General features: G+C 35.8%; 1 protein-coding gene across 9 annotated transcripts in view; it reads left to right on the top strand.

The window, feature by feature from the left end:
* The window catches only part of MET (MET proto-oncogene, receptor tyrosine kinase), a 137986-nt gene that overhangs the window by 100049 nt on the left and 17564 nt on the right, over positions 1 to 20373 (top strand). For all 9 annotated transcript variants that reach the window (XM_058190978.1, XM_058190973.1, XM_058190977.1 and 6 more), the window contains 7 exons: positions 2385 to 2600; positions 6669 to 6815; positions 10247 to 10406; positions 12408 to 12548; positions 16754 to 16984; positions 17512 to 17592; positions 18284 to 18465. In XM_058190978.1, the coding sequence (XP_058046961.1) occupies positions 2385 to 2600; positions 6669 to 6815; positions 10247 to 10406; positions 12408 to 12548; positions 16754 to 16984; positions 17512 to 17592; positions 18284 to 18465 (1158 nt within the window). The remainder of the gene's footprint in view (positions 1 to 2384; positions 2601 to 6668; positions 6816 to 10246; positions 10407 to 12407; positions 12549 to 16753; positions 16985 to 17511; positions 17593 to 18283; positions 18466 to 20373) is intronic.

Here is a 20373-nt window from a genome sequence, read left to right as displayed (position 1 = left end):
CTAATGCCTAATAGCCTACACTATTATGAACTGGTGTGATATGCAAATCATTCCAAAGTTTGAAATTCTATTTCAAACATTTTATCTTAGGCATTGTAATGGCCTAGGCTCTATAACTTTTTATCCCTTTAACTGAGTTGCCCACTTGATGGTACCCTTAAGTACGCAGATCTTCTTCCAGTTTTATTTATATGTCACAAAGTTAAGAAAAAATAAATTAGTTATTGGAGTTTAGATTTATAGATTGTGTTTATATTCATTAATTCAGAAGTTGCATTATTGTTTCTGAAAGACATGAGTCGGTCTTATAAACCATGTGGATTTTGTGAAAAGGTTTTTTCTTCCATATGCTTTGCATTCTACCTGTGTTCACAGTGCAAGTGGCAGAAATAAAAATAATAATACTAAAATACTATTGAGACTTTTTTCATTTAAAATAATTGTAAGCACTCAAAACAAATATTTCTATTTATTTTGTAAATACACATACTTAGTAATTATGTATTATATTTAACACATTTGTAAAAATTTAAAGTAACACTAAATTAAAATGCATCCTAAAAACTGGTTTGATTATCTATAAGAAAAAAGTGAAACAATGTACAATTTCATGAAAGCATCATATTTTTCAGTTATTAAAACTAATTTCAAAGTCAAAATGTTGTATCAAATAACATAACAGTAAGGGGCCTAGAAATGTGATTTACTGTGACCTTTCCAATCAGTCACATTGCATCATCACTAAAGAACATTATTAGATTTTTTTTTATATTATTCTCTGAAAGCATGCTTTTCAGAGTCTAGGGGCAGATAAAGTAACAAGCTACAGATACCATTCTAGTAGATGACCACAAACTAGATTACAAATGCCACTGTTATTAATTTAAAAGACATTGGTTACTCTGCAGTAGATAAGATGTGCAATCAATTTGTATTAATGAAATGTATTTTAGTACTATAGGTTTATTTTGAACTTAAAACTGCTTCTTTGTGTAATTATCCATTTTTGAATACCTTAAAAGGATCAAAGCAAAATGTTTAAAATATTTCTTATGAACAGTGAAAGGATTGCATGAGATCCTAACTCTAATTGCATATCATTCTTGCATGTATTAAGTTTTTATACTGTAATATATCTTGTTATAGTTTCTTATATTCTTTTGTAATTTAAGATAACCTTTTCTTTAGATAATCTGTTACCTAATGTTAATGCACGTAAAAATGCAAGTAGAAAATACAGGGACCACCTTTGGTGGGAAGGTAACAGCGTTCCGTGTGCCTTTGGCATTGAGTCATGCCAGCCACATGATCATGGAGATGTCTTTGGACAGCGCTGGCTCTTCGGCTTTGAAATGGAGATGAGCACCGCCCCCTAGAGTCGTGAACGACTAGCACATATGTGCGAGGGGAACTTTTACCTTTTTAATTGTTAATTTAAGATATTTAGTATAGTTATAAATATTTATAAAGCACGACATGGTTTGCAATATTTCACCATATGGATTAAAAATCAGCTGAAGAAGGTTATTTAGTTTAATCCATTTCTTAGAGTAAGGCAGTTTTAGATTTCCATTGGGTTAAATGTGTTAAATTAGTAAAAGATAATAAGACAAATAAACAACAAACAAGGACTGGAAATTAGTGATTTTCTACATATGTCTAAACTACAACTTCTACATACATGTGTAACATTATCTAGAGTAATTGGGAATTGTATACCAGCAACATCTGGAGAACAATTATCATTATGCTGGAACTAAAACATTCTTGACAGAAGGCAGTCCAGAATTATGTTCAATTTCTTCAGAGTATGTTTCAGTGTTGAATATTTGATACTCTCTTCATTAAGGTTTTCCTGCAAATTTGTTTTTCAAGACAGCATCTACATTTTTAAAATAAATAAAATCATTCTACATTTAAATATGGCTATTTCTGCTAGGCCTTTATTTTTTAAGTGGAAATAGAACTTTCTCTATACTTTGAGTTGAGTAATGTCTTACAGCTGCATAAATAATTTTTTGTAGGTACAAATTATCTCCGATCTCTAAATGTAGACCTGTATTCAATTGAAGTAAAATGGGGAAATCCATGCAAATAGAAAACCAGTATGCATTGAAGTTATATATATATGTAGATTTGGTTTTTAAAAAGTAAACAATGATTAATATATAATTCAAAATCTATCAGTGTAACATAGAATTTACATTTTCCTCTATTGTCTTCTATTGTCAGCATAAGTAGCCATACAATATAATTTTCAATGCTCAAGCACTTTAAGAAAATACGACTGCAGTGTGATTACAACAAAAAGATCTCATAGTCTTTCATATAAAATGTTTTAGACATATTAGCAGATACATCTATTTAACTTGTTTTTCTTACAGGCATGTGACCATCGTTCAGATTCTGAAATAATCTGTTGTACAACTCCTTCACTGAAAGCCTATGACCGGATGCTGCCTTTTGTGACAAAAGTGTTTTTCATTTTTGATGGTATCACTTCATCTGGTTTTAATTTTGATTATGTGAATGACCCTGACTTTACCATTTCTGAAACACCATTGTTGATTTCCAAGGGAAGTCATAATGTAATAATTAAGGTAAGGTTTTATATAACATACATGCTTTTACCTTGGTGATTATCCTGGGCATTATGGAGGCATTACATTATTAAAATAGTTCTTGGCCTATCTACCTTAATAGATACTATGTTATGCAAAAAAACTGTGATAATAATTTTAAGCAGATTTGAAAATTGCTGAATAGTTTTAAATCTCAGAAGGTATTAAGGGTATTAAGATAAATAAAAGATGAACTTTACTACTCATATATTAAGAAAACATATTTTCCCTTTCTCTTGTACAAAATATGCAGTTTGTCATTTCAGTTGGTTATATCGTATTTTTAAAATAATTTAAAGTATCCGTTTTATGCTTCAATACTTGTACATGATATAGTTGTGAAGTTAGTAACTCTGAGCCTATAACAGTAAAAAAAAAAAAAAGCAGAATATCATCATTTCAGACTAACAAATTGTATCAAAAGCTATAAAATTTTCTGGACAACAGTTTACTGCATCAAATATTTGGAGTGAATAATTTAATGTAGGAGTTAAATCAGGATGAAGTGAAAGAAAATGAGGAGAACAAGATGGTTACACACATGCAGGTTTCATATACCTTATCATTTAACACATAACATATTAAAAATGCATACATGAAGATTGCCTGAAATAGCACTAGCACTTATACTTATATACCGCTTTACAGTGCTTTACAGCCCTCTCTAAACGGTTTACAAAGTCAACATATTTCCCCCTATTTGGGTCCACCTTGTACACACCTTAAAAGGATGGAAGGCTGAGTCAGCCTTGAGCCTGGTGAGATTTGAACTGCCAAATTGCAGGCAGTTGGCAGTCAGCAGAAGTAGCCTGCAGTACTGCACTCTAACCACTGTGCCGCCGTGGCTCATATCTGAAAACCTTTGATGCACGTGATTTCAGCAATCTCTTGCTCATTTGTGCTGGTGAAGTTTCCGGGAGAGCCTTCGAGATTTATAATGGAGTGTTCTGGTAGGTTAAAATCCTTGGCGATACTTTGTCCTTCTTTTCTACCTGATATCAAATCCAGAGGGGCACTATTGGCTGGTAATAGCATATATCACATTAGAGGAAGAGCAGATGAAGGGACATTTAATCTTGTGTGTAAGGTTCTGAAGTCTGTGAAGAGGTTGTTTTTGTAAATCTGAACATCTGGACTTATTGAAAGATCTGGTTGCCCAGTTAGCATTCTCTTCCTTTTGTTTCTGGTTGCTTGTGAGAACTTGTTTATATTTGTCCATATGCAAATAGTGAGCCTTGTACCCGGTGCCAGAGACACTGCAGCATATTTATACAGTGATTTATAGCTTATTAATAATATGTTTGAATGACTTGAACTGTGAGTTGAAAGTGACAGTGATATTATGTTGTTTGATTTCTGGGGCCCTTCTTTTAATAGGTTCTCCCATGGAATTGATTTGGTTGGATAGGAAGTTCGGTTTTCTGGTTTAATTCCATCAGTTGAGCATCTCAAATGGGTCAAAACAAATGGAATTCTAGCACAGATCCTGGCTATACACAATAGACTTAATAATATGTTCTGCTAGAAATGCATCCATGATTATTTGTGAGCTTGTTATATAATGTAGTGTTTTTGTGTCCGTTGTGTAATTTAACATAACATCATCAAAGAAATTCACTCAGTGGAATAAGTTGAAAGTTGAAGGTAGGGTGGAAGTTGTTCAAGTATTTTATGAAATTTGATGAGAGATTCTTGGCTCCAGATGATGGAAATGTCATCAATAAATCTGAAGAACAAGAAGGATTTCAGATAAGAATTGAGAAAGCATTGTTCAAAAAATGTTGGGATATTGTAAGGTATGTATGCCCATAGTTGTGCACTGATTTTCAAACATGTTCCAGAGTTCCAATTGGCAGAAATGAATTTTCAAACAAATACAAATACTCAAATTTACACGCTTCATGATCATGCTTTGTTATGTTGTCATTAAGCAAACACAGCACAAAATTAAGTGATCACTTGATTCAGTGTTCAGAAAGTTCTTACCAAAAGAGTTTTGAACTCTTTTTTTAATTAGTGCCAGAACAGAAAAGCTTTTATTTGCAGAAACTGATGGGGCACATTTTGCTTCCAATAAATAAATACATGCAAATTAAAAGTGAGTTCAAGAAAAACTACTTAAATATTACATATGTGTGCCTATACATTTATTCAGATACTTTAAAACATATTTGTAAACATCAGTCAATGTTAAAATAATTTAAAAGAGGTTTAAAAGCATCTCCTGAAAACATGTAGCTGTCAGGGTTCTTTTTTCTTTTTGCTTCTTAACTGCCAGTAGCAACTAAAACTCGTAGGAGAAATTGAGAACCTGATTGAAGAGTTTTGTTACAGACATTTCAGCAAGAAGCAGCAATCACCATCTCCTTCTTGTACCTGCCAAATGAGTATTATTTCAGAATTGGTCTCTGAAGTTTCATATAGATGCAAAAAAAAAAACCCAGTTGAGAGAGATGTACCCCTAATCATTCCAGTCCATTAACTCATCAAGCCAATTCTTGAGTCTCCCCTCTGTCCTCCACCTATGCCATTAATTTCTTTGGATGTTGAGAGATAACCTTTCCTCTAGATTTTATTTCATTAATTTGGAATGGAAAAGTTGTAGGTCACACACTTTTTTGCTTTTCGGTAAAGATATTATGGAATGCACCAATAACATTGGCTCTGAAACATGTACCTTGTTTTCCCCTGATAAGGCCAAGCACTTATTTCAGGGTTCAAAAAAATATAAGACGGTCTTATTTTTGGGGAAACACGGTAGCAAATGAAGTTCCTTTGTATAGCCCTTTAAAGAGTTTTTCTAAATTGCAATCTCTGTCAAATCATCACCAATTTATACAGATAGTTCTTGTCTTATGGCCACAATTGGAACAAAAAACAAGGCGGTTGTTAAATGAGTTGTACCTAGTTTTACTACCTTTTTGAATAATACAGTCATTAAACTAATCCAGCTTCCCGCATTGATTTTGCTTGTCATAAGCCAGCTTGCAAATGGCAATCATATCACACTGGGCCATTACCACCATCGTAAATACATGCCAGTCTCAGATCCAGCAGCTTCCTTACCTCCAGCAATTTCCCTCCCAAAAAGCAATTGTAGATGTTATCTTTCAGCAAATCTGTATGTATCCTATGTGTAGTTCCCTAAAATAAAATTATATACACATAAACTTTCCAGAGACTTGCGAAAGAACTGTAACTCTCAAACAGTCAATTACCAAACATTAAATATTTGTGCGAGAGCTGGGGTCCCCGATGAAAGGAAAGCGCTTTGTCATGCAGGGGCGGGGCCCATCCCCTGTGAAAGGGAAGTGCTTGTGGACTGCTGAAATACGGCCAGCCTGTGGGGCAAGACTGGACCGTCTTTCCCTGCAGGGTGACTTCATTGCAGCCTGGGTGGCTGCCGTGAAGTTGTTGTAGATCAGTGTGTAGTAGAGCTCCAGCAGCAGTGCCACACCCACTACTAGCATCACCGCCACCTCCATGGCCCACTTGCCAGCCTGACCATGAGCGCTTCTCTTTCACCCAGGCGTACTTTACCCCGCCTCCTGCCCCTGTGTGGGAAAGCCACAGCCCCAACGATACTGCTACACTCTCCCCTTCCCCTCGTCTCTTCCTGGGTGTGCAGAGAGGGAGGAAGGAGATGGGAATGAGAAGGAGGGAGGCAGGGAAGGAAGGAGGGGATGGTGTGGGAGCTGCTTGAGGGAAGGCTGCCACAAGAAGCCAGCATCCTTACAACATACGATTGGAAATGGGGATTCCCTTTTGAGAAGGGCCAGCCTTTGAGTAATGAATAATTATTGGGAAATTTTAGGAAGGTAAATTTAGTGTCTTTCTTTTAGTATAATTATTTGAAATGTGAAGTTTTTCTGCTTGAATCATTTGCTAATTTTTGGAGACCAAGTAACCTTGTTTAATCTATTGTGATGGGCACTGAGAAATGGCATTTTTTTTAACTATGGAAAGAATAAATACAATCCAGTGTTCATTCTGCCTTTTGTTTTACTACTTCTCTCTTTACATTTAATTAATTTAACTTTTTTTTAGGGAAATAACATTGACTCGGAAGCTGTTAAAGGCGAAGTATTAAAAGTTGGAAACAAGAGTTGTGAGAACATCACCTTGAAGTTGCAGTCTATTTCTTGTACCATTCCTAAGGAGCTGCTCCAAACCAACCATGAATTAAATATAGTGGTAGGATATTTATCTTAATTTTGCATTTTTGATTCAGTTTTAAATGTCACAATTTTTATTAACAATACCTACTGCTCAGCATTGCTAGTTGGTTTTATATGTTCATTCTGTCTTTGATTTATGTATTAAGTGAGTAGAAGCAACATTTAAAATTGGAAGTACTTAGTTTTTGCATTCTTACCTGGTTTGAACCAATCATTTGGTTCAATACTGTATTTTTACATCTCTTTTTCAAATATATAATTATAGTTATTATTATTAATTATAATTTTTCTTTTTGTTTTTAGTATTTTTAGCAATGGAACACTTTTATAAATATTCTACTTCACTATTAATGCAATTTTATAGGAAAATATTTCCCCATATGACAACATCATATTTCAGCTAAAGATATGAATTGGATATTTGTCTGCAATTCATAATCAAAGTTGCAACCATAACTTGGCATTTTAAATTGTGGATAAAGTTTGAGCTTTGGCTTTTAATAATCCCTATTATTTCCATAATTCTTTTTCTTATATATATTTCAAAAAGAAATGTAGAAATACAGTATGTCATACAGTTTAATTCTCCAAATATTTTCATGATGAAAGATTTGCTTTTGTTAGCTAAGCACCTTCCTTGTTTAGATCATGGTAAAATTTACATTGCCAATATTGAAAGATGAGTCTTCCAATATTGAAAAACATGATTTACAAGGGTGTGTGTGTGTGTGTGTGTGTATTTGAAATATTAGATATAGGAATCAAAGTCAATATGAAGCATGCCAAATTGAATACCTTAGGAATAAGTGAAGATAGATGAATTGGAATGGAACAATTACTTTCATATTATTATAAATTATTCATGGCATGTCTGTACAATGGAATAGAGTGGGAGTAATATTCAATAAAATATACTAAGTACTATATGAGCTTGACTATAACCTAGTAAACAATAGGATCTTAACTGTTAAAAATAGTGAATATCCAGGAAGAACCAGTACAAAGATGTGCATGTATTAGGAATCACAGAATTATAGGTCTGAAAGGGACCGTGGAGGTCTTCTAGTCCAATCCCCTGCCCAATTATTGCATCCTGGGCAAATTGCAGTCCAGTCTTTTCTTGAAGAACTACAGTGATCGAGCATCCCTAACTCTGGGAGACAAGCTGTTCCACTGATTAATTATTCTAACTTTCAGGAAATTTCTCTTTAGTTCCAGCTTGGATTTCTTTTTAACCAGCTTCCACCCATTACTTCTTGTGTTGCCCTCAGGTGCTTTGGAGAATAAATCAACCCTCTCATACCTGTGACAGCCAAAAACACTGGAAGACAGTTCTTATGTTATTCCTAGTCTTTCTCTTTGTTAGCCTAGGCATATCTAGTTCCTTAACCATTCATCATACAGTTCAGCCTCTAGATCAGGGGTGTCAAACTCAAGGCCTTAAATTTGGCCCATGGGGCTGGCCTGGAAATAGCAAAGGACCAGCCCACTGTGCCTCTGGCAGCCAAAAAGGGGCAAGAGGGGCACACTTTCTTTCTTTCTTTCTTTCTTTCTTTCTTTCTTTCTTTCTTTCTTTCTTTCTTTCTTTATTTATTTATTTATTTATTTATTTATTTATTTATTTATTTATTTATTTATTTATTTGATTTCTAGACCGCCCTTCTCCCGAAGGACTCAGGATGTACAGCCTTATTAAAACACATAGGTACACAATACAAAGCCCCCCTGTGCCCTGTTTTCAGCCTGGGTGGCCTCCTACCACACTGCCAGCCAAAAGAGGGTGCAGGGTGGCCACATGAGGCCCCCGCACCCCATTTTTGGCCTGGACGGCCTCCTGCAACACTCTGCTGGCCAAAATGGGTTGCGGGGGGTGCATGAGGCCCTCCTGCATCCCGTATTCACCCTGGACAGCCTTCTGCAGCACTCTGCCAGCCAAAAAAGGGCATCAGGGCATGCGAGCCCCCCCCCCGGTGCCCTGGCCCGTTTTTGGTCTGGATAGCTCCTGCAGCACTTTGCCGGCTAAAATGGGGCATTTTGGCCAGCAGGGTGCTGCAGGAGGCATCCGTCGCATCTCTCCCTCCCTCCTGCTGGCCCGTGGAGGGCTGATCTGACCCTCAGAGAAATTCAGTTTGACACCCCTTATCATCCCTGTTGCTCTTCTCTACACCCTTTTTAGGAGCTCAGTGTTTTTGTTTTTTGTATCATAGTAACCAGAACTGGACACAGTTCCAAGTGTGGCCTCACTAGTGCAGTGTAAAACAGTACTATCTTTCTTGTGGTTTTGATGCTATCCCTCTATTGATGCAGTCTAGGACTGCACTGGCTTTTTTGGCAGCTGCAGTACACTGCTGTCTCATACTCAAGTAATGGTCCACTAGGATACCTAGATCCCTCTCACAGTTACTACTATTGAGTCAGGTAGCACCTATTTTGTCTCTGTACGTTTGTTTTTTATCACAAAAAGCAATGGCTTTTTGTGATAAAAGTATGTCAGCAGAGACTGGCATTGAGAAAGCATGAGCACGAGAAGATAGATGCCTTTGAATTGTGGCTATGGAGACAGTACAGCTGAACACCTTGGACTATATATATGAATGCAAGCAGATGGTGAGAAGTATTTGGCAAGGTTTAGAGAAGTAAAAAAGAAGATAATGGATCAGGTAGATTGCTGACATCAAAGATATTATTGGAATGTCTTTGGAAGAGTTACAAGTTACTAGTAAAAATAATTCAGAATGGAAACTATTTCTTCATATAATTGGTAGGAACTGACTCCAACTTGATAATAGTTCACTGCATTTCAGTAATTACTGTATAAATCTGATAGCATATTTTTACCAACAACAGAACAAATGATTTAAGGATACCAGAAGATGTCTACTATTGTAATCATAAGGAATGTTATAAACTATTGTGAAGCATAGAGCATGGCATAGTTTAAAATTAATCAGTGACTTCTTACAGAAATGATCACATTGTTAATTTGGTGAGCTACTTATAAAGCAAATAAATCAATATGAAAAGTTACACAGATAACTGAATAAATATTTAGACAATTTTTTCTTATCTCCAGAATTGAGCAAAATGTCTTGAATAAGTTCCGTTACTCAACGAACTTATTGCATGCTGCATTATTCTTTGCTAAGCAGGGAATCATTGAGCCAGCAGACAAAGGCAGATACAAATACTCTTCCTCATCATCATTTTTGCTTCCTTACTAATTGGATATTTTTCCTGGGTCAGAATAAGAGAATAAGAGCTACTGATAGCAGAAATAAAGAGCAAGTAGAATTTGTAGTGGGTGTGTGATAAAATGTGTTGTTATTGGTGAAGCATGCCCTGTATATCAACTTCCACAATTAAATTATGCTGATTTTTGTAATTGTTGCTACATATATATGTATGTTTTAGTACATTTTAGAGTTTTTAAATCTATCTTTCTTTCAGTGGAAAAAAGAAATTTCATCAACAGTTATTGGGAAAGTAATGATTCAACCAGACTCAAATTTCACAGGACTCATTGCAGGCATTGTGGCAACAACATTTTTTCTCTTGCTGCTAGCATTTGGATTTCTCTTTTGGAGAAAAAAGAGAAAGCAAATCAAAGGTGATGATCATTAATACTTTTTACTGTATTTCAATAAAATATATTTTTAATCCTGCAGTTTATTTTAAAACGCAGTAATTCTTACTCAGCTAAAATATATTCCATGATGTAAGAGGGTTAACCAAATCCTTGCTTTTTAACAGTGTTGAAGAAACTATAAATAATAAGGCTCTCTTTAGCAAATGAAAACTCTTCCCTAACGAACAGAAAGATTTTCAGAAAAAAATGTGCTCAATATTATGTATTTGTCTCAGTGGTGGGCTGCTGCTGGTTCAGACTAGTTCGGGAGAACCAGTATTTCCAACCAGCAGCTGGCCCTGCCCACCCGCCCTGGTGCTATCACGTCCCAGTTTTTTGATGCCATGTGCATGCACGGAAGGTGTGCCCACAGATTTTCAATTCTGGGTGAACCAGTTGTTACAACAGGCAGCAGCCCACCACTGATCTGTCTCCCCTACAAAAGAGACAGGACAGACTACTTGAGCCTATACTGACTTTCTCAGGGAGCGAATTGGAACAGCTAATACAGATAGGCATGTGGATGGTGGTGTCAGTGCTGTATTCTTGGATCAATAAACGCCTTTAACAAAAGCTCTTTAATAAATTTAGTGACCTTTGGATAAGTTGACTCATGCTTTTATAGATTATTAATGGGTTAAAAAACTAAAAAATAAAAAGTAGGAATAAGTGAGCACTATTCAGAATGGTGGGTAGAAAGAAGTATAGTTGCTGAAAGATTTATGTCCAGACGATTTAACTTGTGACTTTAATGTGACCTTAAATTGGGTGTAAACAGTTTCTTGGCCATGCAGATAATAAAAAATAAAATAGTAAAAACCAAAAGTAGCTGATCCAGTAGGAATTCTTCAAACTAGTTTAACGGTTAAATTAATAGTAGAAGCAATACTATTTTAGTACAATAAGTGTAGGATGAAGAAAAGGGATAGAAAAGGGCAATCCAAGTAACTAGACAGATCAAACTCCTAACCCTTTAGGAACTTTTTATTTTAGAAAAAAGGGTTACAGGGGGAAGACAGGATTGGTCCATACAATCATGAGTGACATGCAAGTCATGTGTGTTACTAGAGATAGTTCCTTGCCCCCCCCCAAAAAAAAAACACTACAAAAAGGAAGCATCTAATGAAGCTGATTGGAAGGCAATTTAAAACAAGAGGAAGCATTTGTTCATAAAATAATGTATGAGTAATACAAGTAGACGTCAGTCTGTGTAAATAATCCATCTGTGGAATTCATTGCGACATAATGTGATGCTCGTTAACCTAAATAACTATAAGTTCATGGAGGACAGGTCTATTAAAGACTCTAGGTCTTGAAAACTCTCTAGGCTGCCTTCTGCCTGCAAGCAACCCAGAGGCATCTACTTAACCATTGTTACAAACAAAATGCTGGATTAAGATAAACCTTGCTCTAATCCAACATATTTTTTATTGGAAATATGAGATATTTTAACAACAACAGCAACAACAATAATAATAATGACAAATTTGCCATCAGTCAATTGCAGAAGGTGCCTTTACTTGGAACAGCTTCCATCCTGCAACAATATCTAATACTGTCAAACATCCAGATTTGCCTATCCGAGGACCTTGGTAAGGACTCAATAGGTAGACAAAAATGCCAAACCCAGTCTGATTATCTGGCTGACTGTACGATTATTAATAATAACAACCAACAACAATAAGAATAGTAACAATAATACATCAAGAAATTGCAGCTTCCTGCAATAACACCAACAGAAAAACTGCTAGTTGAAACATTGTACATTTTAAGGAGATACTTGGTTGATACCTAGGTTCTGGCAGTGACCTGTATCAATCATCAGTGCCAGTCAATGATATTTGTGATAATATTTTAAATGTTCAGTTGACTGAGTTTCATGTTTAGTGAATAAAAGATAATAATTCCATTACTTCCATTAAGAATAATGAGAATGGAAACATGTTTTTTTTATAATATTGACATTCTTTCTTCTATGATAAGATTTAGGTGGAGAGATTGTTCGCTATGATGGCAGAGTACACACTCCTCATTTGGATAGACTTGTGAGTGCAAGGAGTGTAAGCCCTACGACTGAATTAGTGTCAAGTGAATCTGTAGACTATAGATCAACTTTTTTGGAAGGTACAATATTACCATTTTTCTCATTAATAAATACAAAAGGATTGCCAAATGCTAAGCTACTATGTGGTTTCTATAATGAAATATATATTGATACCTTTTCATTTGTCTTAGAAAGGTTTGTTGTATTATGTAATGTGATTTTTGTTACATAAGACTTATAGTGATAAAAGAAAACAATCAAACTCAAAGAGCACTAAGGAGCCCCTTGCTGCATATTTCTGAAAGCCACATGCTGAATCTGTTATAAAACCAACAATACTCCTGTCTGTCTTCATCAATATTATGATTTCCTCCTTTTAATGATTTTAATATGCCACAATATCAAGATGCTGATGACAAGAATAGTGAACCAATTCTTGCTGTAATTTCTATGAGAATGCTATCTCAAACAGCATTTTTCTGCAGGTTTTATGTAATTCAGATGTAATGTTTACAACTAGTTATTTAGCAGATTTCCATCTTCATACAGCCTGAATCTGTGGCCCTCTCCTTGTTTCTTTTTTTCTTTTGCTTGCTAGTATATTTGATTGCTAATATATTGATACTATCACAGGTGAAATTTTAATTTATGCAATAGGCCCTGTCCTTACCTTATTTCCCACCAAATTCACCAAAATGTTCTCCCTTTTTTATATCCATTCTCTATGATGACTTCAAATAATATATCTTCATAACCTAGTACGAAGTTCATACAAAGAGTATTATAACTTACTCATGTAGCCTTTCTCTCACACACTGGCCTTCAGAAATGCATGGAGTCAATGGTGAGCTTGTGACCTTCCACTATACTTGTACTCAGAGATTTTTGCAATTTGTGAAATTTTTGACTCCTCTTTTATGCTGTCATGATCATATAAATCTCAGTATCAGCATCCTAATTTGTAGAGTGGCAGTAATGTGAACTGTCCATGTACCTGCGGGATGTCTTTTAAAAATTCCAAGTAATTCTTGAATATTATCCATCTTAAGGCTGCTTCAGAACACCATTTTTCTTACATGTATGGAAAAACAATAACACTTAAACTAGTGCTGTTGAATACATGAAGCAACTTGTCAGGTTGTATCAAAGTTCAATAAAGCAATAGCCAATCTAAGAAAAATATCTGTTGTAAATTGAGATACCTGACTTAAGATCATATGTGCTAAACCTAAGAATGCTTATTTCAGGGTGTAAAGCATTCAAAACATTGAGGCTGCAACCTCTTCCAGAGTCTTGGCAAGGGCTGCTTCATTGATTTTTCCAAATGTTATACTTGCCAGATAAAGTGGCTATCAATGCAACACATGAAGTGACAAAGTATAAAAACCCTTGAGGTACTTGGGCTGAGCATTGCATAGGAAGCAGTTGACTCAATGTTTCAAGAAGGTGCTTCACAAGTGAACTTGTTAAAGTGCCTTTTCAAATGCTTTGCACAGTGCTATTCATGCATCAGATCAGGCATACATAATCATTTAAGCATACTATAAACAGTTCAGTGTATGTATAGAAGTGGCCTTTCTCTCAACTCTGGAACTGCTAGTCTATACCCTGTTTAAGTAAAAATAAGATTAATGTATGAGTCGCACATCCTGGTCTTACTTGAGCACAGATGGCTAAGAAAAGAATACTTTCTGTTTACAAGTATAAACAAAATCTCAACATAGGTAAGAATGCTTTATGTCCTTGTAAAAAAATTTCACATTGTTTGGTGAACTACACTTCATACAAACTAAGCATTTCCTGACAGAATTATAATAGACCAACTATTTGGACTACAATTGTATCTGTGTGTACACACACATACACAGACACACACGGTACTTTTTTTTAATTTGAATTTATATCCCGCCCTTCTCTGAAGACTCAGGGCGGCTTACAATGTGTTAAGCAATAGTCTTCATCCATTTGTATATTATATACAAAGTCAACTTTTATTGCCCCCAACAATCTGGGTCCTCATTTTACCTACCTTATAAAGGATGAAAGGCTGAGTCAACCTTGGGCCTGGTGGGACTTGAACTTGCAGTAATTGCAAGCAGTTGTGTTAATAACAGACAGACTTAGTCTGCTGAGCCACCAGAGGCCCTTGCAGCAAAATAAGCATAGAATTCAGTCAATAACATTTAGAATAGTCTTCTCAGATGCAGGTACATTCCAGATGTGTTAATTGAAACTTCCATAATTCTTAGAAATCGAAGAACCACGTATTGTGAGCTGAAGGAGTTCAGAATTGAGGGGCCTAGTTTGGAGAATGCTAATCTATATAATTGAATGATTTAGGTTTTGGATATTAAAAGTTATTACCTTCGAACTGTAAGAAGTGGCATACCAATGTTAATAAATTAAATAAACAAACAATGCAATAAGTTAAATAAATACAAATACAATAATCAGCATACTATTATGCTAGACCACTTCCTGGTGCATTGTGTCTGCAGTAATAAAGTAGCCACATCAGGTCTGGGAGAACAAGGTCTCATTTAAAGATTCTCCATTGTTTGCTGAGAAAGGGAAAGAGACCACACATTTCCTAGGTTTTGTCATCATCCATTTCCTTGGATTCAGAGTAACGAGAATGGTAGTGTTTTGTTTAGATACATTTTTATTCTGCTAACTTGTCTATGCAAATTTATGAAGACTGATGTCTGATCAACCCTACACATTATGGTTCGTAAATGAAAATAGTAAATGCATTTACTGTACTTAAAAATGTTAAATAGTAAAAATTCAGGAAATGAATAATAAAAATCAATTTCCTATTTGAATATTTGAACTACAACCTCTATATAGTTGTAGTTATTTGGAAAATATTAAGCAGATTTTAAACTGTTCCTTAAATAATAATTTGAAAATAACCAATATCCTTCGTTATTTTTTTCTTCTCTTCACCAATGTGATGTCTGTTCCCCTAAGATTTTATTTATTTATTTATTTATTTATTTCATCAAGCATTTTTTATGACAGATACAAGTGTAAACATAATTATAAATACATGAAAAGGATACAAATAAAAGAAAACATTAGGACAGGGACAGTAGGCATGCTGGTGCATTTATACACACCCCTTACAGACCTCTTAGGAATGGGGTGAGGTCTACAGTAGACAGGATTTGGGGAAGAAACCACAGAGTCAGATAGTGCATTCCAGGCATTGACAACTCTGTTACTGAAGTCGTATTTTCTGCAGTCTAGTTTGGCTCGGTTTACCATGAGTTTGTGAATATTGAATGAATAAGAATATTGAATGAATATTTTAATTTGTATACCGCCCTTCTCCCGAAGGACTCAGGGCGGTGAACAGGCAGATAAAATACAGATATACACAATAGTTAAAACATCCCTTGTATCTATTATGTACTCTTGTATTGTTTTGGTTGAAGCTGAAGTATTCATTGGCTGGTAGGACATTGTCGCAGATGATTTTATGTACTATGCTTAGGTTACACTGAAGACGGCGAGGTTCTAAGTTGTCTAACCCCAAAATTTCGAGTCTGATGGCATAAGGTATTTTGTTGAGAGCACAGGAGTGAAGGACTCTTCTTGTGAAAAATCTCTGGACTTGTTCAATTGTATTAATGTCCGATATGCAGTGTGGGTTCCAGACAGATGAGCTGTATTCAAGAATTGGTCTGGCAAAAGTTTTGTATGCCCTGCAAAAGTTTTGTATGCCCTTGTAATAAGATTACTACAAATTCAGATATTTTTGTTACAATTTTGAGCTTGGTTCAAAATACAAAATTGTTGGGAAATTCTACAAAAGAAAATGTGGTTTGCACCATGGAAATTCCAATTAAGGCAGTAGAACAGTATGTTTATGAGAGTTGGATGTCAACTAGCGTTTGAAACTAGTTTTATATAAATGGTGTGAAGAAGATATTACCCCAACAAATGAAATACAAATTATAGTATATAACAGTTTGCTTTTGCAAGCCATATTCTCTTGATCTAAAAAGGCTTCTGATTCTGTTTCCAGGCTTAGCTCCACCATTTTAAATGAATCCTGTTAGTCAAACTTTCCTGTAGCATTATTATGAAAAGTGCATTCCCAAGGGTATAGCTGCTCTGTCTCTCAAGTTGCAGATAAGCTGGTTCCTGTTAGGATTACTGTTGTTACATTATGTAATAAGGTAAAAAAATAAATTTTAAAATAAAAACTAAACAGATAAAATCGGGTCTTTCTGTGGCAGAATTTGCTATTGACAATGATGTTCACATTTTCTTATAGACCAATTTCCAACTTTATCTCAGAATGGATCTTGCAGGCCAACCCAATATCCTCATGTGGACCTATCTCCCATTCTGTCTACCGGAGACTCCGATTTAGCTAGTCCATTGTTACAGACTAATGTTCACATTGACATCAATGCCTTAAATCCAGATCTGGTCAAAGAAGTTGAGCATGTTGTTATTGGTGCTGATAATATGATTGTTCACTTCAGTGAAGTAATAGGAAGAGGTAGGTGTCTCAACTGTATTTTATATTTACACATTTAATTTCAAAATTTGGCTTTATCCCTGCTTATGTTGGAATGCTGAATCATTCAATCTTATGCAATTTTATCTGAAAATAAATTCCATTGGGGGCTTCCCAAAAAATCATTCAATGCATCAGACAGTATATCCAGCATCAGAAACTGCTTATTTGCACACAGAAAAACTTCAAGAATTGTACTTCTAAGGTTAGGAAAATCTGATATTGTAAACATCCAAAGGAAGATGTGCTAATGGCAGGGTGATGGATCTAGTAGATTTAGTATGTTTCTGTCTCTGGCAGAACTTTTGAAATATCAGAGCTATCAGTTAGGAAAATGATTGTTTTATCATTGTTTTATTATTTTTGGCAGTGTCGCTGCATTGTTCTAAGCAGCTCAGAATGATTTCTGAAAGATTCTTTCCCTCAGCAACTGATCACCCTCAAAATATAAAGACAGCTCCAGAGAAACCCGTAGAAATTTGACTTGTGATGATATTCTCTCTTTGTAGGGCATTTTGGATGTGTTTATCATGGAACTTTATTGGATACCGATGGCAAGAAAATTCATTGTGCTGTGAAATCCTTGAACAGTGAGTCTAAACAATATTTTATTCTGAGTCATTGTATTTTCACTGACTAAACTATATTAGTTGAGCCATGATTATTTTTATCAAATTAAGTGTCTTTGTGTAGCTTGCAGAAATTTTATTCCATACATCTTACAATGTCCATATGGAAGAATGCTCATATTTTCTATCCACATAATAAATAAAAGATTAAAAGAAAGATGGAAAAATGTGATTTCATTTTACCATTGGACTAGCTTATGTTCAATTTTTATGAGTGAGACAGTTGGAAAACAGCAGGACTTAATTGACACACACTATTAATAACATTCTTCTAGTTCGACAGATGGAACATTTCTATATATTGTTACTAATATGTGAAAAAGGAAGAGAAAGACGTTCTGGAAATATGTGTGCTAAAATTTGTTAAATACATTCCAGATAACACTCTTCCAGCTTATTTGCTTATAGATATGCAGCATCTAGCCCTGCAAATACCTGGATATAATTTTGAGATTATATTTTCAATCTGAAAATATAAATTATTTTCTGAATAAATTCAGAATTATATTTCAATCTGTTAAATTACACCTTTATTGGGATTATAAAGGAGTAATACTAAGGAATTATATTTGCTCCTTTCATTCAAAATGTGTTTAAAGTATATTAGAAATGATATGTATATTTATTAAAAAATTGTTGCTACATTTTTCAGGAATTACAGATTTGGATGAAGTAGCTCAATTCTTAAAAGAAGGAATTATAATGAAGGATTTCACTCATCCCAATGTCCTGTCACTGCTTGGAATTTGTTTGCCTAATGAAGGTTCTCCTTTGGTGGTGCTTCCCTATATGAAACATGGAGATCTTCGGAACTTCATTAGAAATGAATCACATGTATGTGTATCATGGGTTGTTCAGTAGTGATCCAATTAGGCAATTATGTATTATTACAGTTCTGCTGTTTGAAAGTTTAAATTGATAGATCAATTATTACTTTGAAATATCGTATTTTAATCAGAATTTAATGAAGTTGCATTACACATTTTAAGTAAAAATTGTTGAAAAGTACAGAAAAATTATCTGAATCAAAGGATTTATGTGTAGGGTTTATTTTTATTTTTTATTTATTAAAATTTTATGCCACTCATCTTCTCTACAAAGTGTTTGGGCCTGGATGATCAGAGTTCTTTCCTGAAGGAGTGTAAGGATTTTTGAATTTTTGTTCTTCGGTTTCTTGTACATTGCCTATAGATTTACTGTTGAAGTTGGAGGGAGATGGATTTACAAACATACATTTTCAAAAATATAGACAATTTTTTAAAAGCAATATGCCATACTCAGTCCTTAATATCTCCTGGTAAACTTGGGAAAACTGTAATTATTGAGAGCTGCTGCAGTTGCTATCTGATTCTGATAGTTTCCTGTTTATCTTTGCCCTAGGCAATTCTTTACAATTAAAATAAATAAATTATAAAAATTACAGTGGAAACATTTTGTTGTTTAAGTAAACTAATAATTAATGTTCATCCTACTTTTGAAAGAAACATATAAATAGTTAAAACTTTAGTTTTCACAGGTAGCTTTAGAATAGAATAGACTGGAAGGGACCTTGGAGGTCTTCTAGTCCAGCTCCCTCGAGCAGGAGAACTTATATCACTGATGGCTAACCTTTTACCATCGTGTACCAGGAAAGGGGGCGGGTGGGTTCACGCATTCACATGCCCACACCCATAATTCTATGTGCCGCACCCTCGCGCATGCATGTGCGACCTCCTTTCCACCGCTCCTGGCATGTGATGGCCCGGTAGGCCTGTTTTTCTCCCTCACCTGGCTCCAGAGCTTCTCTAGGAGTTTGGGGAGGGTGAAAACGGCCTTCCCCACCCCACCCCCCAGAGGCCAGAAATGCCAACTTCTGGATCAGAAATTGGCAAACGGGCTGTTTCTGGCCTCCGGAGGGCCTTGGTGTGGGGAGGCTGTTTTTGCCCTCCCCAGACTTCTAGAGAGGCTCTGAAGCCAGGTGAGAGAGAAAAACAGGCCTTCCAGTCCCACCAGAAGTTGGCAAAGGGGCCATTTCTGGCTTCTGGAGAGACTCTGGGGGGGAGGCCCTTTTCGCCCTTCCCAGGCTCCTAGAAAGGCTCTGGAGCCAGGTGAGAGAGAAAAACGGGCCTTCCAGTCCCACCAGAAGTTGGCAAAGGGGCCATTTCTGGCTTCTGGAGAGACTCTGGGGGGGAGGCCCTTTTCGCCCTTCCCAGGCTCCTAGAAAGGCTCTGGAGCCAGGTGAGAGAGAAAAACGGGCCTTCCCCCCCCCAATGCCCTCCAGAGGCAGGAAACAGCCCAGAAGGCCCGAAAATCAGCTGGCCGGCACGCACATGCATGCCAGAGCTGAGCTCGCATGCCCACTGATATGGCTACGCATGCCATAGGTTCACCATCATGGACCTATACTCAGACAAGTGACTGTCCAGTCTCTTCTTAAAACCCTCCAGTGAGGTACCAACTACAACTTCTGGAGGTAAGCTGTTCCACTGGTTAATTGGTCTCACGGTTAGGAAGTTTCTCCTTAATTCCATGTTGCTTCTCCCTTTGGTTAGTTTCCAACTATTGTTTCTTTATTTTGCTTTATTAGTCATCTCTAAAAACTTGCTCTGCAAGTTAAGATAGCAAACCTATGCACATTTGGTATATTAAAATGCAAACAACTTCGTTTCCCAAAAAGTAGAGAAGGGAACAAGGGGATCAGCCATATTGGAATTAATTCTCACTAACAGAGATGAAATGATAGAAGGTGTTGAAGCTACAGGA

This window comes from Ahaetulla prasina, chromosome 7, assembly GCF_028640845.1.
Source record: "Ahaetulla prasina isolate Xishuangbanna chromosome 7, ASM2864084v1, whole genome shotgun sequence".
NCBI classification, from domain to species: Eukaryota; Metazoa; Chordata; class Lepidosauria; order Squamata; family Colubridae; genus Ahaetulla; species Ahaetulla prasina.
Note: the sequence above shows the minus strand (reverse complement) of the source record. Positions and strands in the feature narration are given on the sequence as shown.